The sequence below is a fragment of the Rattus norvegicus genome, chromosome 1 (genome assembly GCF_021556685.1).
Source record: "Rattus norvegicus strain SHRSP/BbbUtx chromosome 1, alternate assembly SHRSP_T2T, whole genome shotgun sequence".
NCBI lineage: Eukaryota > Metazoa > Chordata > Mammalia > Rodentia > Muridae > Rattus > Rattus norvegicus.
Window position 1 is genome coordinate 193,761,549 of NC_141534.1, and position 22,866 is coordinate 193,784,414.

General features: G+C 53.9%; 1 protein-coding gene across 3 annotated transcripts in view; it reads left to right on the forward strand.

The window, feature by feature from the left end:
- Positions 1–22,249, forward strand: part of Sbk1 (SH3 domain binding kinase 1) — a 44,917-nt gene extending 22,668 nt beyond the window's left edge. The window contains 4 exon segments of one of the 3 annotated variants that reach the window (NM_147135.3): positions 355–841; positions 17,031–17,263; positions 18,274–18,476; positions 19,066–22,249. In NM_147135.3, coding sequence (NP_671476.1) covers positions 17,038–17,263; positions 18,274–18,476; positions 19,066–19,890 — 1,254 coding nt within the window. In that variant the 5' untranslated portion in view covers positions 355–841; positions 17,031–17,037 and the 3' untranslated portion in view covers positions 19,891–22,249. 3 annotated transcript variants of the gene reach the window in all.
- Positions 22,250–22,866: the final 617 nt, after the last annotated feature.

The following is a 22,866-nucleotide window of genomic DNA, read 5'->3' on the forward strand; positions in this document are numbered from 1 at the left end:
ACTCCCCCGAGCCCTCTCTAACCTCGTTCTGGCCCCCTCCTGGGTTCTGACCTAGAAAAGAAGCTTGTGCCAATGAAGGGCGGACGCTAGGACCCGGCGTGGCTGGAAAGCGGGCGGGGCGTCGCGCGGTTCCCGCGGTTTGGGGGGAGGTCCAGGCTCGCGGCGCCCGGCGGGAGGGCGCGGCGGGAGTGCGCGTGCGCGGGGCGCGCACCCGGCGCGGCGGACAAAGGCGCGTGCGGCGGCGCGCGAGGCGGAGGGCGGAGCGGCGGGCGGGCGGGCAGGTACGCGCCGGCGGGAGGCGGAGCCGCGAGGCCGCGATGGAGCGCAGCCCGGGCGGGCGCCGGCGCTGGAGCCCGAGCGCCGGGCGGAGCGGGAGCCGAAGCCGGAGCCGCAGCCTCAGCCCGCGCCAGGCCGGGGCAGGAGCCCGCAGAGCCGGGCTGCTCGCAGCGGCGGCGCCCGAACCCCCCAGCGGCTGAGTAGTGACCTCCATCCCTGCACGCGGCTGCCGGGACGTAGCGACAGCTCCAACCCGGGCCCCCCAAGATCTGCTTCCTACAACCTCACACCTCAAGACTCAGAGACCAAGCCTTGGGGCGCTAGCCCCCCTCTCCGCTGCTCCGGCACACCGGGACTCCAAACCTAGGACAGCGAGATCCTCTTGCTAACGAGAAGCCGCGGGCGCCCCAAAGCCTCGGGACCCGGGCGACCAAACCCCTTGCGACGCCTTTCGCGTCCCTGCTCATGGTGGTGGTGGTGCCCTGAGCCCCTCTCGGGCCGGGCAGACGAAGACCGACACGGCGCCCAGGCCCCCTGCCGCGGCGTCCCCGCGGCCCCAGCCCAGGTAAGTGGAACCTAGGTGAGGGGCGGCAGGTGAGTGGCAGCGAGGTCCCCAGAGCCCCGCAGGTGGGGAAGGAAGTCCAGAGTGCGCGCTCCCCCTCCTCAGCGTCGCCATGGAGCCGAGGCTGAAGGACGTCTCTTTGTGTCTCGCTTGGAGGAGCCGCCCCCTCCTCCTCTCCCTTCCCCCACCTTCCACCCCAACCCTAAGATTTTTGGCACAGCTTCGGACCCCGGGAGAGAGTATGCCCTGGGGAAGAGGGTGTAGAGTCTTCCCCATAAGGCGAACCTGGAGCGTTAGACCTTAGGTCCTTTGAAGAATAAAGAAATGGAGATATCATCTCCCAAAGGCCAACCTGAGTTCTTAAGTGTCACCTCCCCCCAGGAAAGAGAAAATTTGGGGCGCCCACAGGTGAGAGGTGCCTGCATTCTGCAGCTCTGGGTGACAGCTGGGGCTTTGGGTGTGCGCCTTTGTCTGAGAGGACAGGGAAGGGGCGTGTTTGAGAGAATGAGTTGGAAATCTCTTATTTTCTGACTCCCATACCCCAACTCAGGTCTCAGTGGCACTCTTCACCCAGTCCCTCTTTGTGCTCCCTGCAGAACAGGGAGAGGGCAAGCCCTCTCAAAGCGAACAGCTAGTTTTTGGGGAGGGGAGGTGCCCTGAGTGAAAAACCATTTCAGGTCACAGCACCTTTCTGTCCCTCTAAGTCCCAAGGACAGCAAACCTGAGTCTCTTCCCTTTTCCTGACCCGAGGAACACCTCGGGCCAAGTCCAGGACCAGGACACTGTGTCCTCTACATGGAGGATTGAGTCTGAGTTCTTGCTTAAGCTTTCCAAAGCATCTGTAAGCAAGAGGGCCTCAACAAAGTCCGAAAGATCTTGGGAGTGTTGTAACCCAAGAAAAGGCAGGAAGGTTTTCTCAGCCTTTCACAGGCAGGTGGGAAGTCAGGTAGAGATGAGTAGAGAGGCCAGGGAAGGCAGGACCTTGGACACAGAGCCCTGTAGAAGTTTGTTCGTTTATCCATTCATTGCAACCTCTGAAGTTCCAGCCCTGGAGTCTGGGGCTTCCCCTCATCTTTTCCTAATGATCTGGCTTCAGATCCTTGGGCTTTTCTGTTTGTCCAGACCATGTCAGGACCAGCTGCCCTTGCCCGGGAGACACCTGATACCCCATATCAGACTTGAGCAGCTGGTGCCTTCCCATCACCCCTGCCTGAACTCTTCCCTACTGCTAGCTTTGCCCCATGAGTGAGGATGTAGCCTGGGTTAGCACTCTTGCAGAGCCTCCTGCAGACTCAAGGACAGTCAAGGCAGTCACCCCCAGGAGAGGATTTCAAAAGCCAGTTGCCCTGAAGATTAGGTGACCTTGATCAAGCCTGTGGCATTTCCCAGAGAGAGTGATAGTGAACTACATACACTGCAACCGGCATGGTGGATATAGATCGAAGCCAGACTGTCAGGAGCATTTAGGTGTGCCCTAGCCATCTTGGAAGTTTATTTTGTGCAGTGGATTGGAGCCCAGGGCTTTGTCTCACACTCCACAGGCAAGAAAGTGGAAGCAGAGGTTGGAGAGCAGAAGTTCAAATGACTGAGAGCAAAAAGAACCATTATGAGGCCAGAAGGGGACTGGCAGGCAGACTTTCTTTCCTTGTTAACCTGCAGCGGCTCCCCATTGAGTAGCCCTAATAAAGTAGCTTGGCAGCCCAGCTCTCTGCAGCCTGCCCTCATTTACGTCTCGAGCACCCCCACTATACCTGGCTCAGCTCCATACTTCTAATTCTTTATCATATGAAATTTCCCCGACCCAGAGTCCCACTCTAGGATGACTTGGCAGCTGTTTCTACCTCTACCTCCGCTTTTGTTCTGGCTTAGACTGGCACACAGTGGAGAGCTGAGTGGTTGGTGGCTGGACAGCTTAGTGACATGTGTTTCCATGTGCTGTGAGACCCCATTTCTAGGCTCAGCTTTGGGAGTCTGGGCTGTCCTGTTCTGGCCACACCAGCACGGCTGAACCTACAGCCTGGTGTCTTAGCATTTGGATAATACAGCTTAGAGCTCCAGTGTGCTGATCAGTGCATTTTACATGTCTGTATTTGGTATTGGTGCTCGAGAATTCATATTCAGATGCTGATTTGGAGATCTTCCTGAAAAACCAGGGGATGCAGTGACTCGAGGCCCAGAGCTAGAGAATGGCCACGTTTGGACAGGGCACATGCTCCGAGTTGTCCCAAGAACTCCTGACCCGTTCTTGATTGGTGTGAACTCCCAGCCTAGCTACTGACCTCCAGGTTTGCCAAGTAGAGTGGAAGCTGGAAAAATGATTGCTCAGCACTGGGTGTGCGTAGTCTACAAGCACATGTTCCCTGCTACCCCCAACGCTGGGTTAGGACGAGCAGAGTGCCCATCTGGGGTTCTTAGGGTCAGTAGGGAGAGGAGCCAGACTTCCTCAGACTCTCATTCTACCTGCCCATAGCACCAACACACACACACACACACACACACACACACACACACACACACCGGAAGCACAGGCATAGTCATTGCTAGGAGCAGTAGACCAGAGTTCTAGGTTTGCCAGTTGGACAAAGGACTTCAGGATGGCTGCTATTGGCCTCAGTTTTACTCATCTGGGCAGAGATGAAAGTGGAGGTTCTCCAGGCTTCTTCTTGGACTTTCCAGCATTGAGTTCTGTGCCTGGGTTGGACCTGGTGGGTCTGCCACATTCAAGGTTCTACCCCAAACCAGCAAACAAAACAAAGTAACCTTGTCCCTCCCCAGCTTGTGTCATTCCCTAAGCATGAAGCTGATGGCTATTGCCAAATAACTGGGCCAGAGCCAGAGGCCAGCACCAGGCCCTAGCCACTGGCCTTGGCTTTGGTAGGTGTGCAATCTTCCTGCACAAAAGTCTCCTGTACCCAAAGGTCAAAAGAGGTGGCAGAGTGCCCTGTGGAGAGCACCAGCTCTGGATTCGCCATAGGTTTGCGATACATTTAGCTGCTCTGGACCTCAGTTTATTTATCTATAGAATAGGAATAATACTTTGTAGGATGAACTAAGCCCGAAAGGAGCCTAGGCCAGAGATCATTCAGTCTTATTAAAGGGGCACTGCAAGGGATGGCCGAGCTTCCTTTGCGAGCTGCTCTAGAGAATGTAGGGCTTGGGGTGGGGTTGGGGAAAGCAGTCATTGCTGAAGTTGGCGGTTGGCAGGCTGCAGGGCTGCAGAGCTCCAAGATGGGAAGCAAAGAGGACTCCTAGCCCAGTCTCGGAGGTCTGGGGGAGGTTAGCTCTCGGTCCTTGGGAGGAAGGCCCCTTTTGTCCTCTGCTTCTCTCCAGGAGAAGAGGGAGTAGCCAAAGGCTTTCTGCCCCATGAGGTAGACCCTCCAAGTCTGGAGGGGCCAAAGTCCCCTTGGTGGCTACCCCCTTCTTCCTTTCTGTCCCCAGTGCTCCTAGCTCCTCCCCCACCCAGGAAGCCATGTCATTAATGTCGTGCTTGGAAGGAGGCAGTGGAGTAGTTTTTACTGTCAGTTTGCAGTGCCAGGCTCTGGACAGGTTTTCACTTTACCCCTAGACCAGCACAGCCCTGAGCCCACGGCAGGATTTGAGCCCAGCTCTATGTCCGCCAAGTGTTTGTGGTGAACTGGCAGTGGCTGCCTAGTCATTAACTAACCTGACCTTGGACTAGTCAGTTCTCGAGGCCTGTGCTTTGACTGCAAAGGGGGTGCCCAGAACTCCCAACAGTGGAAGTGGTGGGGAGGGGTCCTTGAGCCTTGAACCAGTGAGGCAGGCTTCAGCAGTGTCTGCAAACGTTCTAGGTCTTCTTTCACCTTGAGCTACCATCTGCAGATGAGCTGACCCTAGTCAGGAGACCTGCCGTGACTTCTCTCAGCCTAGCACTCCTTCCCTGCAGTTTGAGCAAGAGGTTCCAGAATAGACCAGCTGCTGCTTCGGTTTCCACTGGGAGACTGGGCAGGGTTGGGCTGGATATCATAGAACTTCCTCTTTCGCTTGTCAGACCTGAGAGGATGACCTCAGAGGGTACACAACTCTACCCACTGGGCCTGGCCTTGGGCAAGTCCCTAACTTCTCTGTGCCTCAGCTCTCTCTTCTATAAGAAGCACCCTTATGGGGCGTTGATAGGGCTGAGGGGATGGATGTTTGCAAAGCGCTATGAATATCACCTGCAGCACCCCAAAGGTTTGCCTCTGATAGAGTGCTCAAAGCCCTGAGCAGAAAGGGATGGCAGCTTCTCCTTTAGAGATGAAATGGGTCTCTGGCCTAGTGTGCCACACACACCTTTGATCTCTGTACTCAGGAGACAGAGGCAAGCAGATCTCTTTTAAGTTTGAGGCTATCCTGGTCTAATGGTAAACTCCAAGCCAGTCAAAACTGCAAGTGAGATCTTGTCTGAAAAAAAGAAAATGGGACTCTGATGCTAAGGACTTTCCACAAGGCTCTCTCCACCCTGGGGTTCAAGTAAGGTTCTGATCACTTATTTCATACACAAAGTACAGGGCTTGGTGGATGTGAAGTTCTCAGGGACTTTACCTAGGCACTAGACTGTTTCAGGGTTCTATAGCCCAGCTGTATCAGAGTCTCCTAAGGTAAGGCCCAGGTCAGGGTCACATGCTGTGTGCCTCACCCCTCATGGAACAAGGGTCTTAGGGGACTTCAGGCTGCTGAGAGGGAAAGCCACTTCCTGTGGTGCCTTCGATGTCCCCAGGCTTCAGTCCTTCTCTGAGATCTGTTCTGCTTCCTTGGCAGCTTCCTTCCCCTTGCTCCCTGGCAGTTCCCCTGGGAGGTTAGAGCTTGGCTATTGTGTTGCACAGTATGAGCTCTCATGCTTGGGCTGCAGGGCTCCCAGGTAATCTCAGATCCAGGGGCAGCACCGAACACGAACGAACACGTGGCAGGCGTACAATGTATCCTTTTGAAATGTTTCAGGATCAGACAAATCATCTCTAAACCATGACCAGCTAGCTCTGTGACTTGGGATAGAACCACTTAATTTTTTTCTTTGTGCCTCAGTTTCCTTGGCTGTAAGGACAAATAGCTTCTCCCCAGGGTAGTTGAGGTTTAAATGAGTCGGTATGTCTAAAACAGTTTTGAGTGGCTTGTAAATGGTGGGTGGCTCCCGTAAGTTCTGCTTGAACCTGAACAATTTTATACCCATTTTCCTCTCCCATTGGAGCTCAGGGCATGCCAAATGGGTGCTCTGCCACTGAGCCACATTTTTAACTCTTACACCTAGTTAACTGAAAGAAATTGAGTCTGAGAGGACAAATAACTTACACAGGACCCTGCGGCTAGGAATGTTAGCAGAGCACCTGAACCTTGGTGTAGATGCTATGCAGGCTGCAGGCCTGAGGGGATCTGGGGCTGGGGCGAGAGCCTCTGCTCACCCAGCTATCTCTCTAGCAGTCACTACTTGCTCACTAGGAACAACCTAGCTAAAGGCACTGGCCCATCATCCAACAGTAGATGACTGCTCTGCCCGCAGTGTCCTGCTCTATTCCAGATCCTGAGGGCTAAATTGTCTGCATCTTCCAGGTCTTGAGTTTTGGGGGCCTTTACAAACCCTGGGCCTGCTCATGGCCCTTTTTGAGGGCCCTACCCCTTGTGACTTGAGGCTCCCACCTTCCAAAGGGCCAGCGAGGCTAGATAACCTGCTTGGTAACAGAGTCACCAACTTACATGGCTGCCAAGGCTTTGCCTAGGGAAGGGGTGGGCTGCCAGGTAGAAGAGAGGGAGGGAGGCTCTAAGTCAGTCTTGGAGTCTCTCATAGCACAGTGATCTCTGACAGCCCTGGTGGCAGGGACAGTGAGGAAGGTTATACGTCATAGCTTGACCCAGGAACACTCCTGAGTCTCTATTTTACAGACCTGGCAAATGGGGACAGACTTTTCTGGCTGTAGCTGGTTTAAGAGTAAGACTTAGCAGCAGAAAGATGGCCTCTGTGTGTAGACTAGAAGGGCAGATTTGCCTGCACAGTGGGAGAACTAGACCTCAGGTCCCTCCATCTGATCAATTCTTACCAAGTATCTACTTCAAGCCAGCATGTAAGAAATGCCTTTTTAGTTTCCACTCTAACCCATTATGCTCGGTGGGGATTCTTATCTCTGTCCTACTGATGGGCAAGCTGAGGCATCTGTAGGGGCACAACCTACCCAAGGTCACATTGCACAGTGGCAGGATTTGCTCCCTGAAGGTGGAGACTATGAATACCCTTTTCTTCCTTTTGCTTTTTGGACCAGGATACAGTACTTGATGGCTTATATATGATTGTCAAGGGACTGGGGCAATCCAGCCATGGTGGCTGTATGTCTGTACACACAATACTCAGGAAGGGTCAAGAAGATCTTGAGTTTGAGGTCAGCTTGGGCTGTTTAGCAGCCAGACCCTGACTGAAAAGATAAAACAAAAGAGAGGGCTTGTCTAGAATCCCTGTGTCCTAGGAGGCCCCAGCCATCCAGTATTGGCTGTGGGAACAGGCCTATGCTGTGATATTGCTGTGAACAGAAGGGTCCAAGTGCAGACAGGTTGTGGTCCTGGGTAAGCCAGGGTGGAGGGTGGGGACAGCCTTGAGGGAGACCATTCAGGAGCACATCGTCACCAGACTTGGATGCCTGCTCTAGGAAGAAGGGACCTTGCTAAGCACAGGCTGTAGGGTGTGGCGTCCCTGGAGATGGGGTTTTGGTGCTAATGGGCTGTTAGGCAGGTTTCTCATTTGTTCCTCTCACCTGGCCTCAGCCAGCTGTCCCTTCTGCTCCCCAGACCATGCCGGGTTGAGCCTGGTAAGGTTTCATCCTTCCTTTCCTCCTTATTCAGTCCCCAACTCCCCAAGAGATTCAGTTGTTCAGTCAACAGAAAGTTACTAAACACCTGCTCTGTGCCAAGTGCCGTGCCAGCTCCTGGAGAGTCCACAGTGAACAAGACCAGGCCATAAAAGTCCCTGCTGTTGGGGTGCTTCAGTTCCAGTGTGAGAAAGACACAGTTAGTAGATGTCATCACAGTCAGGAAATTATGTAATGTATTCAAAGGTGCTACGTTCTACTGGGGAGAAAGAGCAAGGTGTGGAGGAAGGGAAGGTGGGACCCAAGCAGAGCACTGACGAAAGATCCATGTGGGCACCAGAGGGAAGCGCTCTTCAGGCAGAGGGAACAGCTCCAGGCTGGCATAGGATTGTTTGGGAAGCAGGGGTGGGGGTGGGGCAGAGCTGCAAGTCACAGGGGACAAGGCTAGTGGAAAGACTGGGGTGAGATGGGCTAGTGGAGGAGTGGAGTGACACTGGATGCTGTGTCCTGTCACAGCGTAGCCTGGCCCAGTGGCACACACCTGCAGTCCTCGCTACTCTGGAGGGTGAGGCAGAAGAAGTGGAAGCTAATTGGTTCAAGGTCAAATACCATCGCTAATGTGTGGGTTCTGGAGCTACTTAACATAAGAACTCACAAATGAAAAACCTGTTCTTACTTTCCCCTTGTCAGAGTAGAGCTCTAACTGTCTGACTGTATCTGGTGATCTGGAGCCCAGAGGGCAGGCCAACTGGTGACCGCTACTGTGTTCTCCCAGAGGCAGACTTCTGATTTGGCAAGGTGTCCATCAGCATAGCAACTTGGTCCATGGCTCTCTGCAAAAATTCCAAACCCACTCACCCTTTAACTTGCATGCCTGTTTCTAGAAGCTGTGTGCAGATACCCTTAACTCTACTGCGTGTCAGATTGCTTCTGTGCAAGGCCGCTTACTTTTTATAATGACAGCATGAACACTGGAGATCCAGCTCTGCAGTTTCCCCACCCTACCCCTGATTGCTCTTCCCTCCAGTAGGCACTTAGCCCGGCGTCAGTGGGTGCTGTCCAGACCAGTGGTGCTGAACATGGGTTGTAGGGAGTCCTGGGGCCCAGAGCTGAAGACTAAAACTCAAAAAGATGATGTGCAGGCCAAGAAACTAAGGATTCAGTCCTGGCCCTGAGGCTGGTGGGCTGCATGACCATGGGCAGGCAGGCTCCTCGGAGCCTTAGCATCCTGCTCTGTGAAAAAGGAGTTGCTAGAGATTAAATGGCAAAATAGATGGTAATTTTTACCACTTCACTTTAGAGGTAGTAGAGCAGTGCTTAGGCTTGGGTCACAGGATGATGATGCCTGGTTCTACTGCTTCCTGGATTTTGCTATAATGATGTGACCAAGCTGGGCCTGGTGGTACTTGGGAGGCTGAGGCAGGAGGGTGAAAAGTTTGAGGACAGCCTGGACTACATAGCAAGACTCTTGCTTTAGAGTAAGAAGGGCTGGGGGTGCAACACTTGCCTGGGCTCCATCCCCAGCATTAAATACAGAAAGAAGACAATACCCATGCCTACATCTCTTCATTTGTAACTTGGAGTCAGTATATTCCCACACTGAGACAGTGTAAGGATGTGATGGGTCCATGGGATTCAGCTCATCAATGTCACTTTCTGTTTGTGTCTCCAGACTGTCCACAGTGACCAATGCTCCTCACAGCTTCTCTGCCATGCCACCTGGGCGTCAGGCTGTTAGAGGACAATAGCACTTCACCCCCAAAGACATGCTGGCTCCTGAGGTGGCCCACCACTGACTGTGACTGTGACCATCAGTCTGTCCATCTGCAGAATGGGGCGAACAGTTCTTCACGTGGTGCTAGAAAAATAACTGTGTGCCTACAGGGTCATATTCAGGAAAGCCAAGATATAAAAAGTTACAACTTCCAAACACGTAAGGAATTATTCACCGGCATTTGTCACCCCCTGGCTCAGTGCTGGGAATAGCAAGATGATTAAGGCGGGGCTGGCTTTCAAGGAGCTTGCGGCTTTCTCGCTGGGTTTTAGGTACACTCGTCTGGAGTCTAGCTTGAGAGTTATATAAACTCAGCTGGCTTAATTAAGCCAGAACAGAAATCACCGATTCATGAAGCAAATGTCCAGGAGCATAAGTGGCCTCAGCACATCTCTTCCACCCCACTGTCAGGCAGGTTCCCTGTAGGTGTGGCCAGCCAGCTTCCCACAGCTGTAGCCCTGTGTCCTCTGCTTGGCCTCTCCACAGCTCCTGCAGACGTCCCAGGGCTTGGCTGCAGCAGGTCACCATTGGGCACATGTCCATCTTAAGGCAGATGGAATAATGGATCCCTGAGTCAGGCCTGCCCCTGACAGCAGTGTAGAGAGCAGGACATGGCCGCTACCCAAGGAAACAGCACATGGCTATTGAAGGAGCCACCACAGCACTGCACGGCCAAGTGCAGTGCACAGCTATAGTCCTAGCACTCGGGGGATTGGGGGGAGGCAGGAGGATGGAGAATTCAGTGCCACCCTGGCAAGACCCTGTCTCAGATAACAGTCAGGTGATCCAAACTCCATTGCAGCCTTGTGAGCCAGGCAAAAAGTGAGTCAAATCTGACTGTCAGTCTGGCTGGGGCAGGGGTGGGGCAAGGTGCAACGGCAGGCGGGCGGCGGGCTTGTGTGAAATGCCACAGGTCCTTACCTTGTGTGTGTTAACTGAAAGAAGTACAGAGAGAAAAGCATCCGTCTGATGGTAGTCTAAGGACTTCTGAGGGAGACAGGGTGAGGACTGGGGCTGGAGTCAGAATGCAGCTGCAGCTCACTTGTCTTTCAATGATGGAAGGGAGAGAGGCCCTGAGCTGCCCCCACTCAGTTCTGAAATTCTACCACACAGATGTCCCCACCGGGAGGGTGAGTAGTCAGAGCCAGAGAGGCCATGCTTTTGTTAAGACACCCTTGGAGTTTGCCCTTGCATGGGACACAGTGTAGGTCCAGGGCCCAAGGGAGGGGACCTGGACATAGGTCCAAGAGACTCTAGAGTCTTGGGACTCTAGTGTAAGGATCAGAAAGGCTCAGCTGGAGCCAGGCATTGTGACTCACTCCTGTAATTCCAGCCCTCAGAAGTCAGAGGCAAGAGGAGCACAGGTTCTCAGCCATCCTGTTGACAGTAAATTCCAGGTCAGTCAGAATAAGAAAACAAACAAAAAAGAAAGACCTGGCCTTGCCTCATCTTATAACCCCGAAGTCCCCACAGGTAGCTTTAGCCTCTGTTGCACCCCCCAGAGATGGAGGATGCTTTTCTCTTCTCTGTACCATGTCTGCCTTGCAGAGTCCTACAGGACAGGAGCCCCAGGTCTGGATCCAGCTCTGCCAGCTTTGAGTCCATGTGTACCCCAATAACCGTCTTGGTTTGCTTGCTGCTTCTGCCACCAAGGACCTCTAACTGGGCGGTTGTAATGAGCAGATGCATGTCTCAGTTCTAGAGGGAAGGACATCAAGGTCAAGGGCATCCAATGGTAGAAGGTGGAGAGGAAACAAAGACTAGGATGAGCCCTTGAAAGGACCCTGCCTCTAAGCAGTTTCCAAGTCTGTCTTTTTAAAATCATACTTATTAGTATTGTTGTATATGGGGTGTATGTGTACATGGTATATGTTTATGGGTGGGTGTACACACGCATGCTTAGTGTGCATGTGAGGGTCAGAGGACAACTTTGTGAAGACAGTTCTCTCCTACCTTAAAGTGTCTTGTGGATTGAACTAAGGTCACCAGACTTGCTCTGTAAGCACCTTTACCCACTGAACCATCTCACCTCCCCTGCCCAGGTTTCTCCTCCTTCTCCTTTGTTTGTCTGTTCTTTTTCGAGGAGGGTTCTATGTAACTTCTAGAGATCCACCTTCCTCTGCCTCCCAAGTGCTGGGATTAAACGTATGTGCCCCAACATCTGGCCAGATCTCACTTAATACTATTAAAGAGACAGATCTGAATGTGGTGGCACAGGCTTGTAATTCCCTACCTCAAAGCTAAGGTAGGAGGAATAAGAGTTTGAGCTGGCACAGGCTATGCAGAACACAAAAAAAGCAATTAGGTTTCACGGCTGGACTTGGAAGTGAGAGTGTAGCAACCATAGCACTCGCTGTGATTGTTACTTTCCGTAAGTCTAGCCCACTTTGCTCAGAGCATCCAGAGTGCTCAGTAAATACAGCGGCGCCATTCTCTCACCAACAGGATGAGGCAAAACCCCCTCTCTGCAGATGGGTCACCCTCCGCCCATTCCTGTGATGGCATTTTTGTCCTTGATCTCTGTCACCGTTCTTGGTAGTCTGACCATGTTTCAGGCAGGTACAAAACAGTTCTGCCTCCTGACTGCATAGCCCTTCCTGAGCATAGCAGTAGTTGTTGCCACAAGCCTCGCTTTAGGGGTGGAACACAGAAATTCACAGAACAATACAGGGCATGCCATCCTCACCCCTCCTGGGGGCCTCTAGTGGGGGCTCTACCACATCTGAGGGTTTGGGAGTCCTCTGCTCAAGTCAGCATCCAGAAGGCTTCTGCACCTGGAAAAAGTCCCGAGCTGGCAGTAACACGCACTGTTCGTGTCCCAGTGTGGGGGGAGCCAGCCACATGGCCACATGAAGGAAACTGATGAGTGTGACTTTGTAATGTGGAAGAGGAGACCGTTTGATGGCAGCTGGCTGTCTGCCATAGCCACAGACAAGTCACCACACTCTTGAGCCTCTGTTGTTATCTGTAAAACAGAGAACTTCGTTCGATGGTGACAGTGGCTGCCCAGTTTGTACACTTACTGAAATCACTGCTGTGTTCATGGGTGTGTGCGACACACCACAGGTAAGTGCTTCTATAAAGCACAGGCAGCTCCTTGCCCTCTCCTCAGGGTTCTCGTGAGGACTTAGCAAGGAAAATGTTACCAAGGTGGTGCTGTTGCGTGTGTGTGTGTTTGTATGTCTGTGTGCATGTTTGATGTCTGTGTGTGTGCATACGCTTATGGCTTGTGTGCGTTTGTCTCTGCTGTGGTGAAGTAGGAGAGTTCCGAAGCACTGTGAGCTAGGTTCTGTGCTGGGTGTAGCATCACAGGGTGGCACCCAACCCAGGCTGCCTGCCAACAGGAAGTGGTAGGCGGTTCAGTCTTGCTTCTTGCTTGGGAAACCCTCCCCCATTTTGGTGGCCCTCCAGCATGTGACAGAGCCAGGACTGCTGTGCCTGCACACTAGGATGTCCATCTCTGTCTCCTGGAGTGTACACATCAGATGGTCAGGACAGCAGCCCAGCATCTCCCTGGTGGGTGGGGGAAGTTCCAGATCACTACACAGATGGGACACACCCTGGTAGGGTACCTCCCAAAGGGTCTTTTGGGGCAGCAGTCACCCAGAGTGTGGGAGGATGCCCTGCTGAGCACCAGCAGAGAGGAAACAAAGGTCAACAGAGACCTCTACTTCCTGGTTGCTGGGAGTTCACAGGCACACTGTGTAGCTGAGTACCTTCAAAAGGGTATGTGTCAGGACCTGGAGAACAGTGGTCCCCTAATGTCAGACATGTCTTTATCCTTCCAACCACTCAGGAGCTAGACATGTCGTGCTTCACTCAGTCTCAAGTTGTCACATACACCAGGAGCCACGTGACATCGCTGTGAGGATGACATGGGTGTCCTTGGCAGAGGTTCCAATGCAGCTACTGCAGGATCTGGGTGTATTGTTCCCAACACTTGTCTTAAGAAAGAACCGATTTAAAGCATGGGATTTAGATCCGGTTCCAGAGTGAGCTGTTTCTGCGGGTAGGCTACTGGTTTGTTTCATTTCATCATGGAATAACAGTACTGCGTTGTAGAGTTAAGACCGACTGCTGAGTCCTCATAATGGGTTGGCTGCAGTAGGCACTGTTGGGTTAATGTTTTTGTTTTCTTTAATGTGTGGATGTGTAAACTGAGGCCCAGGACTGGCCGTAGGTCACTCAGCTGAAATGGCTCACAGAAGGATCAAGGCCCGGACTGTTCCAGGCTCGTGTCATCTCTGTAGCTCCCCATTGTGCCGCTAAGTCATGCTTGGTAACTGGGTCAGAGGCAGTGTGTACCTGAGGGGTGGCACAGCAGCAGCAGGGACAGACGTGTGGAGTCAGCCATTGCCTCCTGCTGACACCTTGTCGAGAACCTGACTGCAGGAAGAGGACAGCTGGGCAGCCCCGAAACTTACCCAGTAAATTTAGGGTGCAATACAGGATGGGTTGGGATGGGGCTGGCCTCTGCCCTCAGGTGCTCTTGCCTTGTTGACAGGTAGGCACAGCTGACGTCGTACCCCTCCTGATCAGCGGGGAGGCGCAGATGCACGTTCTTTAGTGCCAGTAACTGCACCTGCTGGGGCAGCGGAGGATAATAGAGGAGAGGGACCCAAGGACAGAGGTCAGGCAGGGGAACAGGAAGTCATAGAGGGGTTTAAGAACAGTGACCTGGGGGTTGGGGATTTAGCTCAGTGGTAGAGTGCTTGCCTAGGAAGCTCAAGGCCCTGGGTTCGGTCCCCAGCTCCAAAAAAAAGAACCAAAAAAAAAAAAAAAAAGAACAGTGACCTGTCTAGCAGCTACTAAAGTTTGCAGAGGCAGTGCATTGGCTTGAGTGCCTAGAGGCAGTCCTGAGGCCAGGGGTCAAGCACTTGGAAGGAGTAAAGCCTTTTACAGTGTCAGTCAAAGTTCCAGACGACATAGAAACCCTCTGAGGTGACGGAGCAGAGCTGATGCTCTCAGTGGGGGAGTTGTATCAGGTATCAGAGAACACATGCCTGAGCACTAGGCCATCTGTCTCTGTCTCCAGGAGTGCACACACTATAAGATGGGTAGGACAGCAGCCCGGATCTCCCTGGGGGTTAAGGAAGACTCCAGATTAGAGGGCCATCTATTCATCAGAAACCCTCAGGAAAACCCCCACACTGTCCTTGAAAGGTTAGAGACAACGGCCTGGGCACACCTTCAAAATTGGTTTCCCTTCCCTTTTGAGATGAAGCTAGTTAACTTGTCTTCCTCACTAGGTAGGTGGTGGACATTTGACAGAACTCAGTGGTCCCTGAAGCTGAGACACTTCTCCCCAGTTCCTCAATATGGCTCAGTCATGGCTGAGGCAGAACTGTAGCCTGGACACTACAACAGAGCCCAGTCACATAGTGTGAGGGGGAGCCGGACTGGGTTTCCCACCGTCCTCTGGGTTTGTGAAAGGAGAGCCATGCCACAGACTAGATCCCAGGGTGATGCTGTGACATCCAAAGTCAAAATAAAACCCAGAAAAGGCTGCAGCTGGGGGTGGGACAGTTCTGTGAGAACAGGGTCTAGGAACAGAGCTGGTTCATGAATGGAGAGAGCAGGAGCCTGAGGAAGTAGACGAGGTGGGAGCCAGTGCAGGGAGGGGGCCTCTGTCTCAGCCATTGCTGAAGACGGCACAGATGGAAAGAACTCCGCCTATGGCTGGTGGGAGGCCAGGAAGTTCCCTCCTGATGTTCCTCCTCTCTGTGTGAAGTGGGAGGCTGGGTCGTGCTGCCTAAAAGAAGGGAAGACAGGGGAAAGGGCTTGACCTGGAAGGGAGTGGCTGGCCAGGGCTCATGGCGGGTAGGGAGCTTCTAACACCCCCAGCTTCTAGCTGGGAATGCACAAGTCAGCATGGATGTATGGTCCTCGAAGCCCTGAAACCAAGGAGCAACTGCACCTTACCAGGTCACCCATGGAGCCTGTCTGGAGCTGCAACTCTGGAGACTTGGCATGGCGCACACTTACAGTGTACCAGTGTTTCCTGCTGTTTAACCTCACAGAGCCTCATGGGAAGTAGTTCTGTTAACCTCCTGATAGATGAGGAAACAGGCACACATGTAACCTGCCCAAGGTGTCCAACTAGTAAGTGACATTGGGTGTTCAAACCCAGCCTGAGAGGTCATGCCTTGGTATAAGGACTTGGTATATAACTGTGATGTGGGCAGGGGGCTCAGGGATAAGAGGCTTAATGGAGGTGCATGAGAGGCAGCCAATGGGAGGTCTGAGTGCTGATAACACTCATGCACATGCACACACCTGCCCAGTGTACCTGGGAGAGGCTCTTCTCCCAGTGCCCGAGCGCGCGCGCGCACACTGGGAGAGGCTCTTCTCCCAGTGCCCGCGCGCGCGCGCGCGCGCGCGCGCGCACACACACACACACACACACACACACACACACACACACACACACACACACAGAGCTGAGAGAAGGTTCTGGATGGCTGCCTGGAAGATAAGGATGGAGACAGAGCAGGCTTGTACTGGGACAAAGGAAACTCTGGGATGACAGATATGCTCATTATGTTGATTGCGGTGATGGATTCATGAATATTTATGTGTTAAGCTCATCAAATCGTGTTTTAAATATGTAGTTTATCATATACCAAGCAAACCCCAGTAAAGCCACAGAAAAGTGAAGCAAAGTATTGGGTGGAAAGCAGGCATAAGGGCCCCAAATTGGGTATCGGCTTTACTGTCAGTCAGTCTCCAGCCTGGGCTTCAGCCGAGGTGGTGCTCTATCCTGCTGTCCACACTTGAGTGGCAGAGGGTGATGGTCCGTATGGAAGCATACAGCAGCCGTGAGGGACGTATGCCTGAAGACCACCCCTGCTGTGGATAAAGGGGTCTCAGGCTGGGGCTGTAGAGGACAGGCAGGACTTCTGTGGAACAGGTGGGCTATGGGTATTGTATGTACCAGAGGGCATTGTGTTTTCCCCGGGGATGCCATTGGTCATGGCTGCATGCGTTGTTACTGTGTGGCCACACTGGCGCTCTCTCGCCTGTGTGGGTGAAATGGTGTGTCTGAGGTATTTGACGTCATTGCCCCAGCCTATGCTCTTGAGCCCACTCTGCCTCTCACTGGGAAATGCCATTCATAGGTTCTCCATGTTTGTTGTCCCATCTTTCTGATGCATGAACCTCGAGGGCATGGATTCTCGTGTATTTGTGCAGTGCTGATCCCCAAAGGCTCCGATGTCACCCGGTAAACAACAGATGCTTCGTCGTTATTCGTGAATAAGGCTAGGGCTGTAGGTCAGTGACAGATTGCATGCTTAGCATGTGCAGAACTGTAGGTTTGACGCCCCTCCCCAGCACCGCCCACAACAGAAACCCAGAACTTGTGAATGAGAACATATGTGTGGCCACTGCTTTGTGACATAAACCTATGTGCTTGCTGGGTACTGTGTGGGTTATCGTGAGACAAATGGGTCTGTGATACACAGCGCTAACGAGGGACAGTGACTATCTCAAGAAACTTCAGGGAGGGTGTCGAATAATGATGCCTAACCTCCATGTGGCCCAGCTGGGAATCTCCTAGGCGCTGGGGGGGGGGTGGTGGGAGGAAGATGGTGAGGGGGCTTGTCACTCATCATGCCATACCCCACAACAGGGAGAAGATGAGCGTGGGCTGCCCTGAGCCTGAACCGCTCCACTCCCTGCCTTGCTGTGGGCCGGGGGCCGCCCCTGTACCTGGTGCAGGTGTGCCCCTCCTCACAGAAGACATGCAAGCCCTGACCCTGCGCACACTGGCTGCCAGCGACGTCACCAAGCACTACGAGCTCGTGCGGGAGCTGGGTAAAGGGACCTACGGGAAGGTCGACCTGGTGGCTTACAAGGGCACAGGTGAGTGTTGGTAGGGTGGCAGGGTATTAAGGTTGGGGACATGCCTGGACGGAGGCCAGCAAGGGGGCAGAGCAGGAGGAGTTGGCAACGTGCCCAAACCAAGGCTAGGCTACTTTGGGGCCATCTGAGTGCCTTTGAGACAGATGAACGCAGGGACAAGATACTGCTGAAAGGGTGCATGAAGAACATTGGTGACACCTGATGCTGAGGAGCTGGGCAGAGGTGAGGACAGGCCTTTGGGAACAAGACACCTTATTTAGAGGGTATGGGGAGATGGCCCTATGGGGTTGGTCTGGACATGTTTCTCCAATAAGGACACAGACCCTTGGCCAGGCAGCCAAGGCCACAGCACTACAGTGAGTTTGAACTAGGATGACACTCTCTCCTGACCAGGTAGGAGGAGTCTCTAAGACAGAACCAAGGCAGCTGCAGAACCCTTGCATGGGGACGCCTTAGTGCTTTCGGTATGAGCCTGGGCAGTGGGACTTATTTTCCCTGCTTAGGAAGGAAGGAAGAGCCTATGATGCGTGGCATTCTGTTGCTATTGCATAGCTGTGTGCCCAGTACAGTACTCATGCCCACCCAGTTTGGAGGACTAGTTCCCTACAGGGGACTCTCTTACCCACCCATTGGCAAGCATTTGATGAGCTGTTCTGTGGTGAATTCTGGAGACACTGGTACCACTCAGGGAGTGGTGTTCTAGGTAGGGAGATAAATCTGATAGACAAGTAGACAGGATGTTAGGAAAACAGCTCGGGGAAGGAGGCAGTAAGCCCTCCTGGCTATTTTTCACATCAGGGGCTGCAAGGTAGAACACCTGTGTCCGCACCACTCTGCGTGGTGGACTTAGACACGCCTTCTTCTCTTTACCGGGTCAGTTTCCCATCTGCGCCATGAGGCCATCGTGCTGACTCTGGCCACCAACTAGCCTATTGCAGCGACAGCTTGTCCAGCCAGATGTGGGGTGTGTCAGAGACAGGGTCTCACTGCCGTTGTTGTGGCCCTGACAGGCACTAAAATGGCCCTGAAATTTGTGAATAAGAGTAAGACCAAGCTGAAGAACTTCCTGCGTGAGGTGAGCATCACCAACAGCCTGTCGTCTAGCCCCTTCATCATCAAGGTCTTCGACGTGGTCTTTGAGACGGAGGAGTGCTATGTCTTTGCTCAGGAGTATGCACCTGCTGGGGACCTGTTTGACATCATCCCTCCTCAGGTACTTCAGATAGTGGCAGTGAGAGGGAGATGGGCTTTGGGGCTGCCAGAGTATGAAATCCTGGAAGGAGTTGAACAGGTTGATCATCAGAAGGCCGGGGATGGTGTAGTGCATGCCTGTAATCCCAGCAACAGGGAAGTGAGGCGAAGGCAGGACGATCATGGATTCTGTACCACCGTGTGCTGAGTAGTGAGACCCTGTCAGGAAAGCCCGGAGTGTAACTTAGTGGTAGTGTTCATCTGGCATACATATGAGCCTGGGTTGACTCCTCCTCGGCCCTGCAAATAATAAATAAGTGAATGAACAAGCACTGAGGCCGCAGAGGTCTCTGCAGCAAACGGGGGAGGATCCCGGTGCATGGCTGGGATCCTTGGGTGAAGGTCGAGGTCAAAAGCCATCTAGCAGAGGAACAGGATGGGTGTCCCACCAGGTTGGGAGGAGGACAAACAGGCACCAGGATCAAGACAGGTTCAGAGTACTGCAGGAGAGTTGTGGCCCCCAAGTGGGCAGGTGACATGGTCTAAAAGAAGGAACTGGGATGAGGGCCGACGGGCCTGGCTACTCCTGAGCAACTCTCTGTTCCCAACAGGTGGGGCTCCCGGAGGACACGGTGAAGCGCTGTGTGCAGCAGCTGGGGCTGGCACTGGACTTCATGCATAGCAGGCAGCTGGTGCACCGCGACATCAAGCCCGAGAATGTGCTGCTGTTTGACCGTGAGTGCCGACGCGTGAAGCTGGCTGACTTCGGCATGACGCGGCGCGTAGGCTGCCGTGTGAAGCGAGTAAGCGGCACTATACCCTACACGGCGCCCGAGGTGTGCCAGGCTGGCCGCGCCGATGGCTTCGCGGTGGACACGGGCGTGGATGTGTGGGCATTCGGCGTGCTCATCTTCTGCGTGCTCACTGGCAACTTCCCGTGGGAGGCTGCGTCAGGTGCCGATGCCTTCTTCGAGGAATTTGTGCGCTGGCAGCGGGGTCGCCTGCCCGGGCTGCCATCCCAGTGGCGACGCTTTACGGAGCCTGCTCTACGCATGTTCCAGCGGCTTCTGGCGCTGGAGCCTGAGCGGCGTGGGCCCGCCAAGGAGGTCTTTCGCTTCCTCAAGCATGAGCTCACATCTGAGCTGCGGCGGCGGCCATCGCACCGCGCACGAAAGCCACCTGGGGACCGCCTACCTGGGCCCCTGCGCCTTGAGGCTCCAGGGCCACTCAAGCGCACTGTGCTCACCGAGAGTGGCAGCGGCTCGCGGCCTTCCCCACCCAGCGTAGGGCCCGTGGTACCCGTGCCAGTGCCAGTGCCAGTACCCGTACCTGAGGCTGGTCTGGCTCCGCCCGCACCCCCGGGCAGGACCGACGGCCGTGCGGACAAGAGCAAAGGGCAGGTGGTATTGGCCACAGCCATCGAGATCTGCGTCTGAGCCGCTGCAGCACAGCTGTTGCGGGGAAGCCGCGCGCTCTAACCCGTACTAGGGACAAGGAGCAGCCGCTGCGCGGCAGTGGGAAGGAGTAGCATAGACTAGGAGGCCCAGACACCGGGTGGGTGGTGGGCTGGTGACATAGCTAGCAAAATGACCGTGCATATGGCCGGCCTCAGCACAGAGCAGCCGAGGCCCCTGACAAAGGCCGGGAGCTTGTGGGCCAGACTCTGAGCTCTGGAACCTGAACACTCCTGGCGCTTCATACCCCTTGGCAGATAACCCTACAATATTCCATCCAAACCTGGGCACAGAAAGGGGGCTTTGGTGTCAGGCAGATATGGGCACGAGATCCTTAGAAACTGGTAGGGACAGGCACTAGGTTGATAACAATGGTGTCCAGGAGGTCAGAGGAAGAGGCCAAGCCCCTTACATGTAGCAAAAGTTGTGTGCAGGAACAGACCTGAGTATCTAGTGGTACCCCTCACTTCCTCCCGCTGATGGGGACTTTGAACCCAGGAGGGAGAGCTATTACCGCAGCCACGAGGCTTTTGGGAACAGAGCTCCAATGTGTGCCCCTCCTGGGAGTAGGGGAGCAGATGGCTGGGGAACAGGAGGCTCGGCACTCCTGTGTCCCTAGGGCTAGGGAGTACATCCACAGCCCAGCTGCTCCCTCCCTGAGCACTCCACAAGCAGGGGAACAATTGTGCCAGCTATTCCTGGGTTTCTGTTGGAGTCACATGCCTGAGCCTCGGTTCTAGGCCAGTACCCTTTCAGGAGTGGAGCACATCACGGATGGGACAGGACGCCACTGAAATGACAGGAGTGAATGTGACGTGTGTCTGCTGACTTCAGTGTCCACACACCTCACCAGGCAGCTGCCAAGAGCCAGGCCTATGTTTTACCACACTCCTCAGGGAATCCCAGGAGATACCTGCTGTTGGCTCAGGTTCTTAGGCAGCAAAACAGGACTTCACCCTGCCCTGGCTCTTCTTTGGGAGCCGACACAAGAGGCTTGAGGAACCCTGCAATAACCTTAACCAGGAGGCTGAGCCTTCTACCTGGCACCACGCAACTGGCCAACCTGGGTTGCCTCTCCTAGGTCCCTCCAAAAAGTCCCTGGTCATTCAAGGAGGTTCCATCTTGGGGCTGGCTGGCTAGCTACAAGGGGCACCAACCACCCCTCAGCCTGGAGCCCCCACCTCTACACACCCCCTTACTCCCACCACAAAGGGCTATAGGTCTCCCTGCCCTGCCTGAGTCCAGTTTACAAACTGTGGTTGCTCCAGGGCCTGGTCCTACTCTCCTGGGGTGCCACCACTTCCCTAGTGGACACAGGGCCCACATATGCCAGGTAAGTAGCAAACCCCTCCTCCTGCCAAGAGCCGAGTCTCAGAAGGCCCCCATCACTGCCCTGGCCCACCTGGGGCCATTAGGCCCTCCTTCCCAGCCGCTACTTCTCCTCTTGCCTTAGGCCTCTCCACCCTGATCTGCAATAACAAGGAAGCGAGATTCCACAGTAGACATCCCGCATCCCATAAGCGCCCTCTCTGTTGAGATCCTGTGTGGGAGGCTTCTCCCTTGTAGTATCTAGGATGGTAGTCCTCAGAAGAGACTTTAGGTACGTAGCCCAGCCCCATTGTTTAGAGGTAGCAACCAGCTTGACTCAGGCTGGGTCAGCCTCTGCTCTTGCCACTGCTGGTACTGTCTATGTCGGTTGGGTTGGGACCCTTTGCCCCTTAGGAGAGGTGTTGGTTACAGATGTTTACCTCAGTTTGTCTCTGTTGAAGAAACCAATAATAATAGCAAAAAATTAGTAACATAGTAGACATGGAGGCATAGAAGACAAACCACAGAGGAACCTCCTCCTTTGCAATTTTTCTGTGAAGTACAGTTTGTTCACGTATGCACACATATGTGCACATCTCTGTCTCACCCCAAGGCAGGCCAAATCATCTATTGACACCTGTCCCAGCCTGTGTTTCCCTCACACTGCCCCCTGTCCTTTGGTGCTTCCCAGGGGCCCCTTTGAGCTGGCTTGTGGGGTGTAGGGGAGTTCCCTGGATGGGAGGTGAGGCCTCGGGGTAGCTAGAGGTCTCCCACCAGGTTCTGTGAGCGGGAGAGCCCTGTGGCTGTGTAATGTTCCCTGAGCCCACAGGACAGGCCTGGTGGTTGGCATCAGTGTCCCAGTCTGGGGCAGAGCCTGGGTTCTCAAGCTGTAGAGCCTCACACCCCTGTCTTCCCACTCCTACCCCATGTGTTTGTAAATACTCTGGCTTCCTTTGGCCCTAAGGAGGTTTTTAAATGTGTTATTTACTTCTCTAACTATGACAATTGCTATAAAATAAAAATTTAGAAAAATGATTGTTTCAGCTGCAGGTTCGGAGGGGTGCACAGATCTTCCTTTCCAGCATACTCTGGGGTAGCATCTGCAGTGTCCAGGTCTCTTGAGGGGGAGGTCAGGGTTGAGGGGGAGCATGCTTCCTGAACATTCTGCGAGAGGGGCAGAGAGTTGTCCTAGCTTGGAATTCAGCTTCAGCTTAGGCCCATGCTGCCCGGACTAGAATAGAAAGCTCCTCGCCACCGTCTTGGCAGTGTTTAGTGAGCACCTTTGGTATACATATCAGTGGCAGTCTAACAATGGGAGTGTGTGTAGCTTTGCTGCTCTGTGGGTTCTTCTTTCCCAACTTTTGTCCTCCCAGTTTCACCCCATCGCAAGGTAAAGGATAGAGGAGAGAGAGAGAGAGATCCCTCCCTGAACAACCACCAGCCACCCTGCCTTTCAGGGCCCTTGCATTTATGGACCCTCTGAAAAGTTCCCAGAATTCTAAACACAATCACAGAAACCATCTGCAGCTGGCAAAACCGTGCCCCTGCTAGAGCACGAGGCAAGTCATAGCTGCTGTGGAGTCTGAAGCAGCCCCATGTCCCACACCTGGGATAAAATGAAAACATAATATGTCTGTGTTTTTAAAGAAA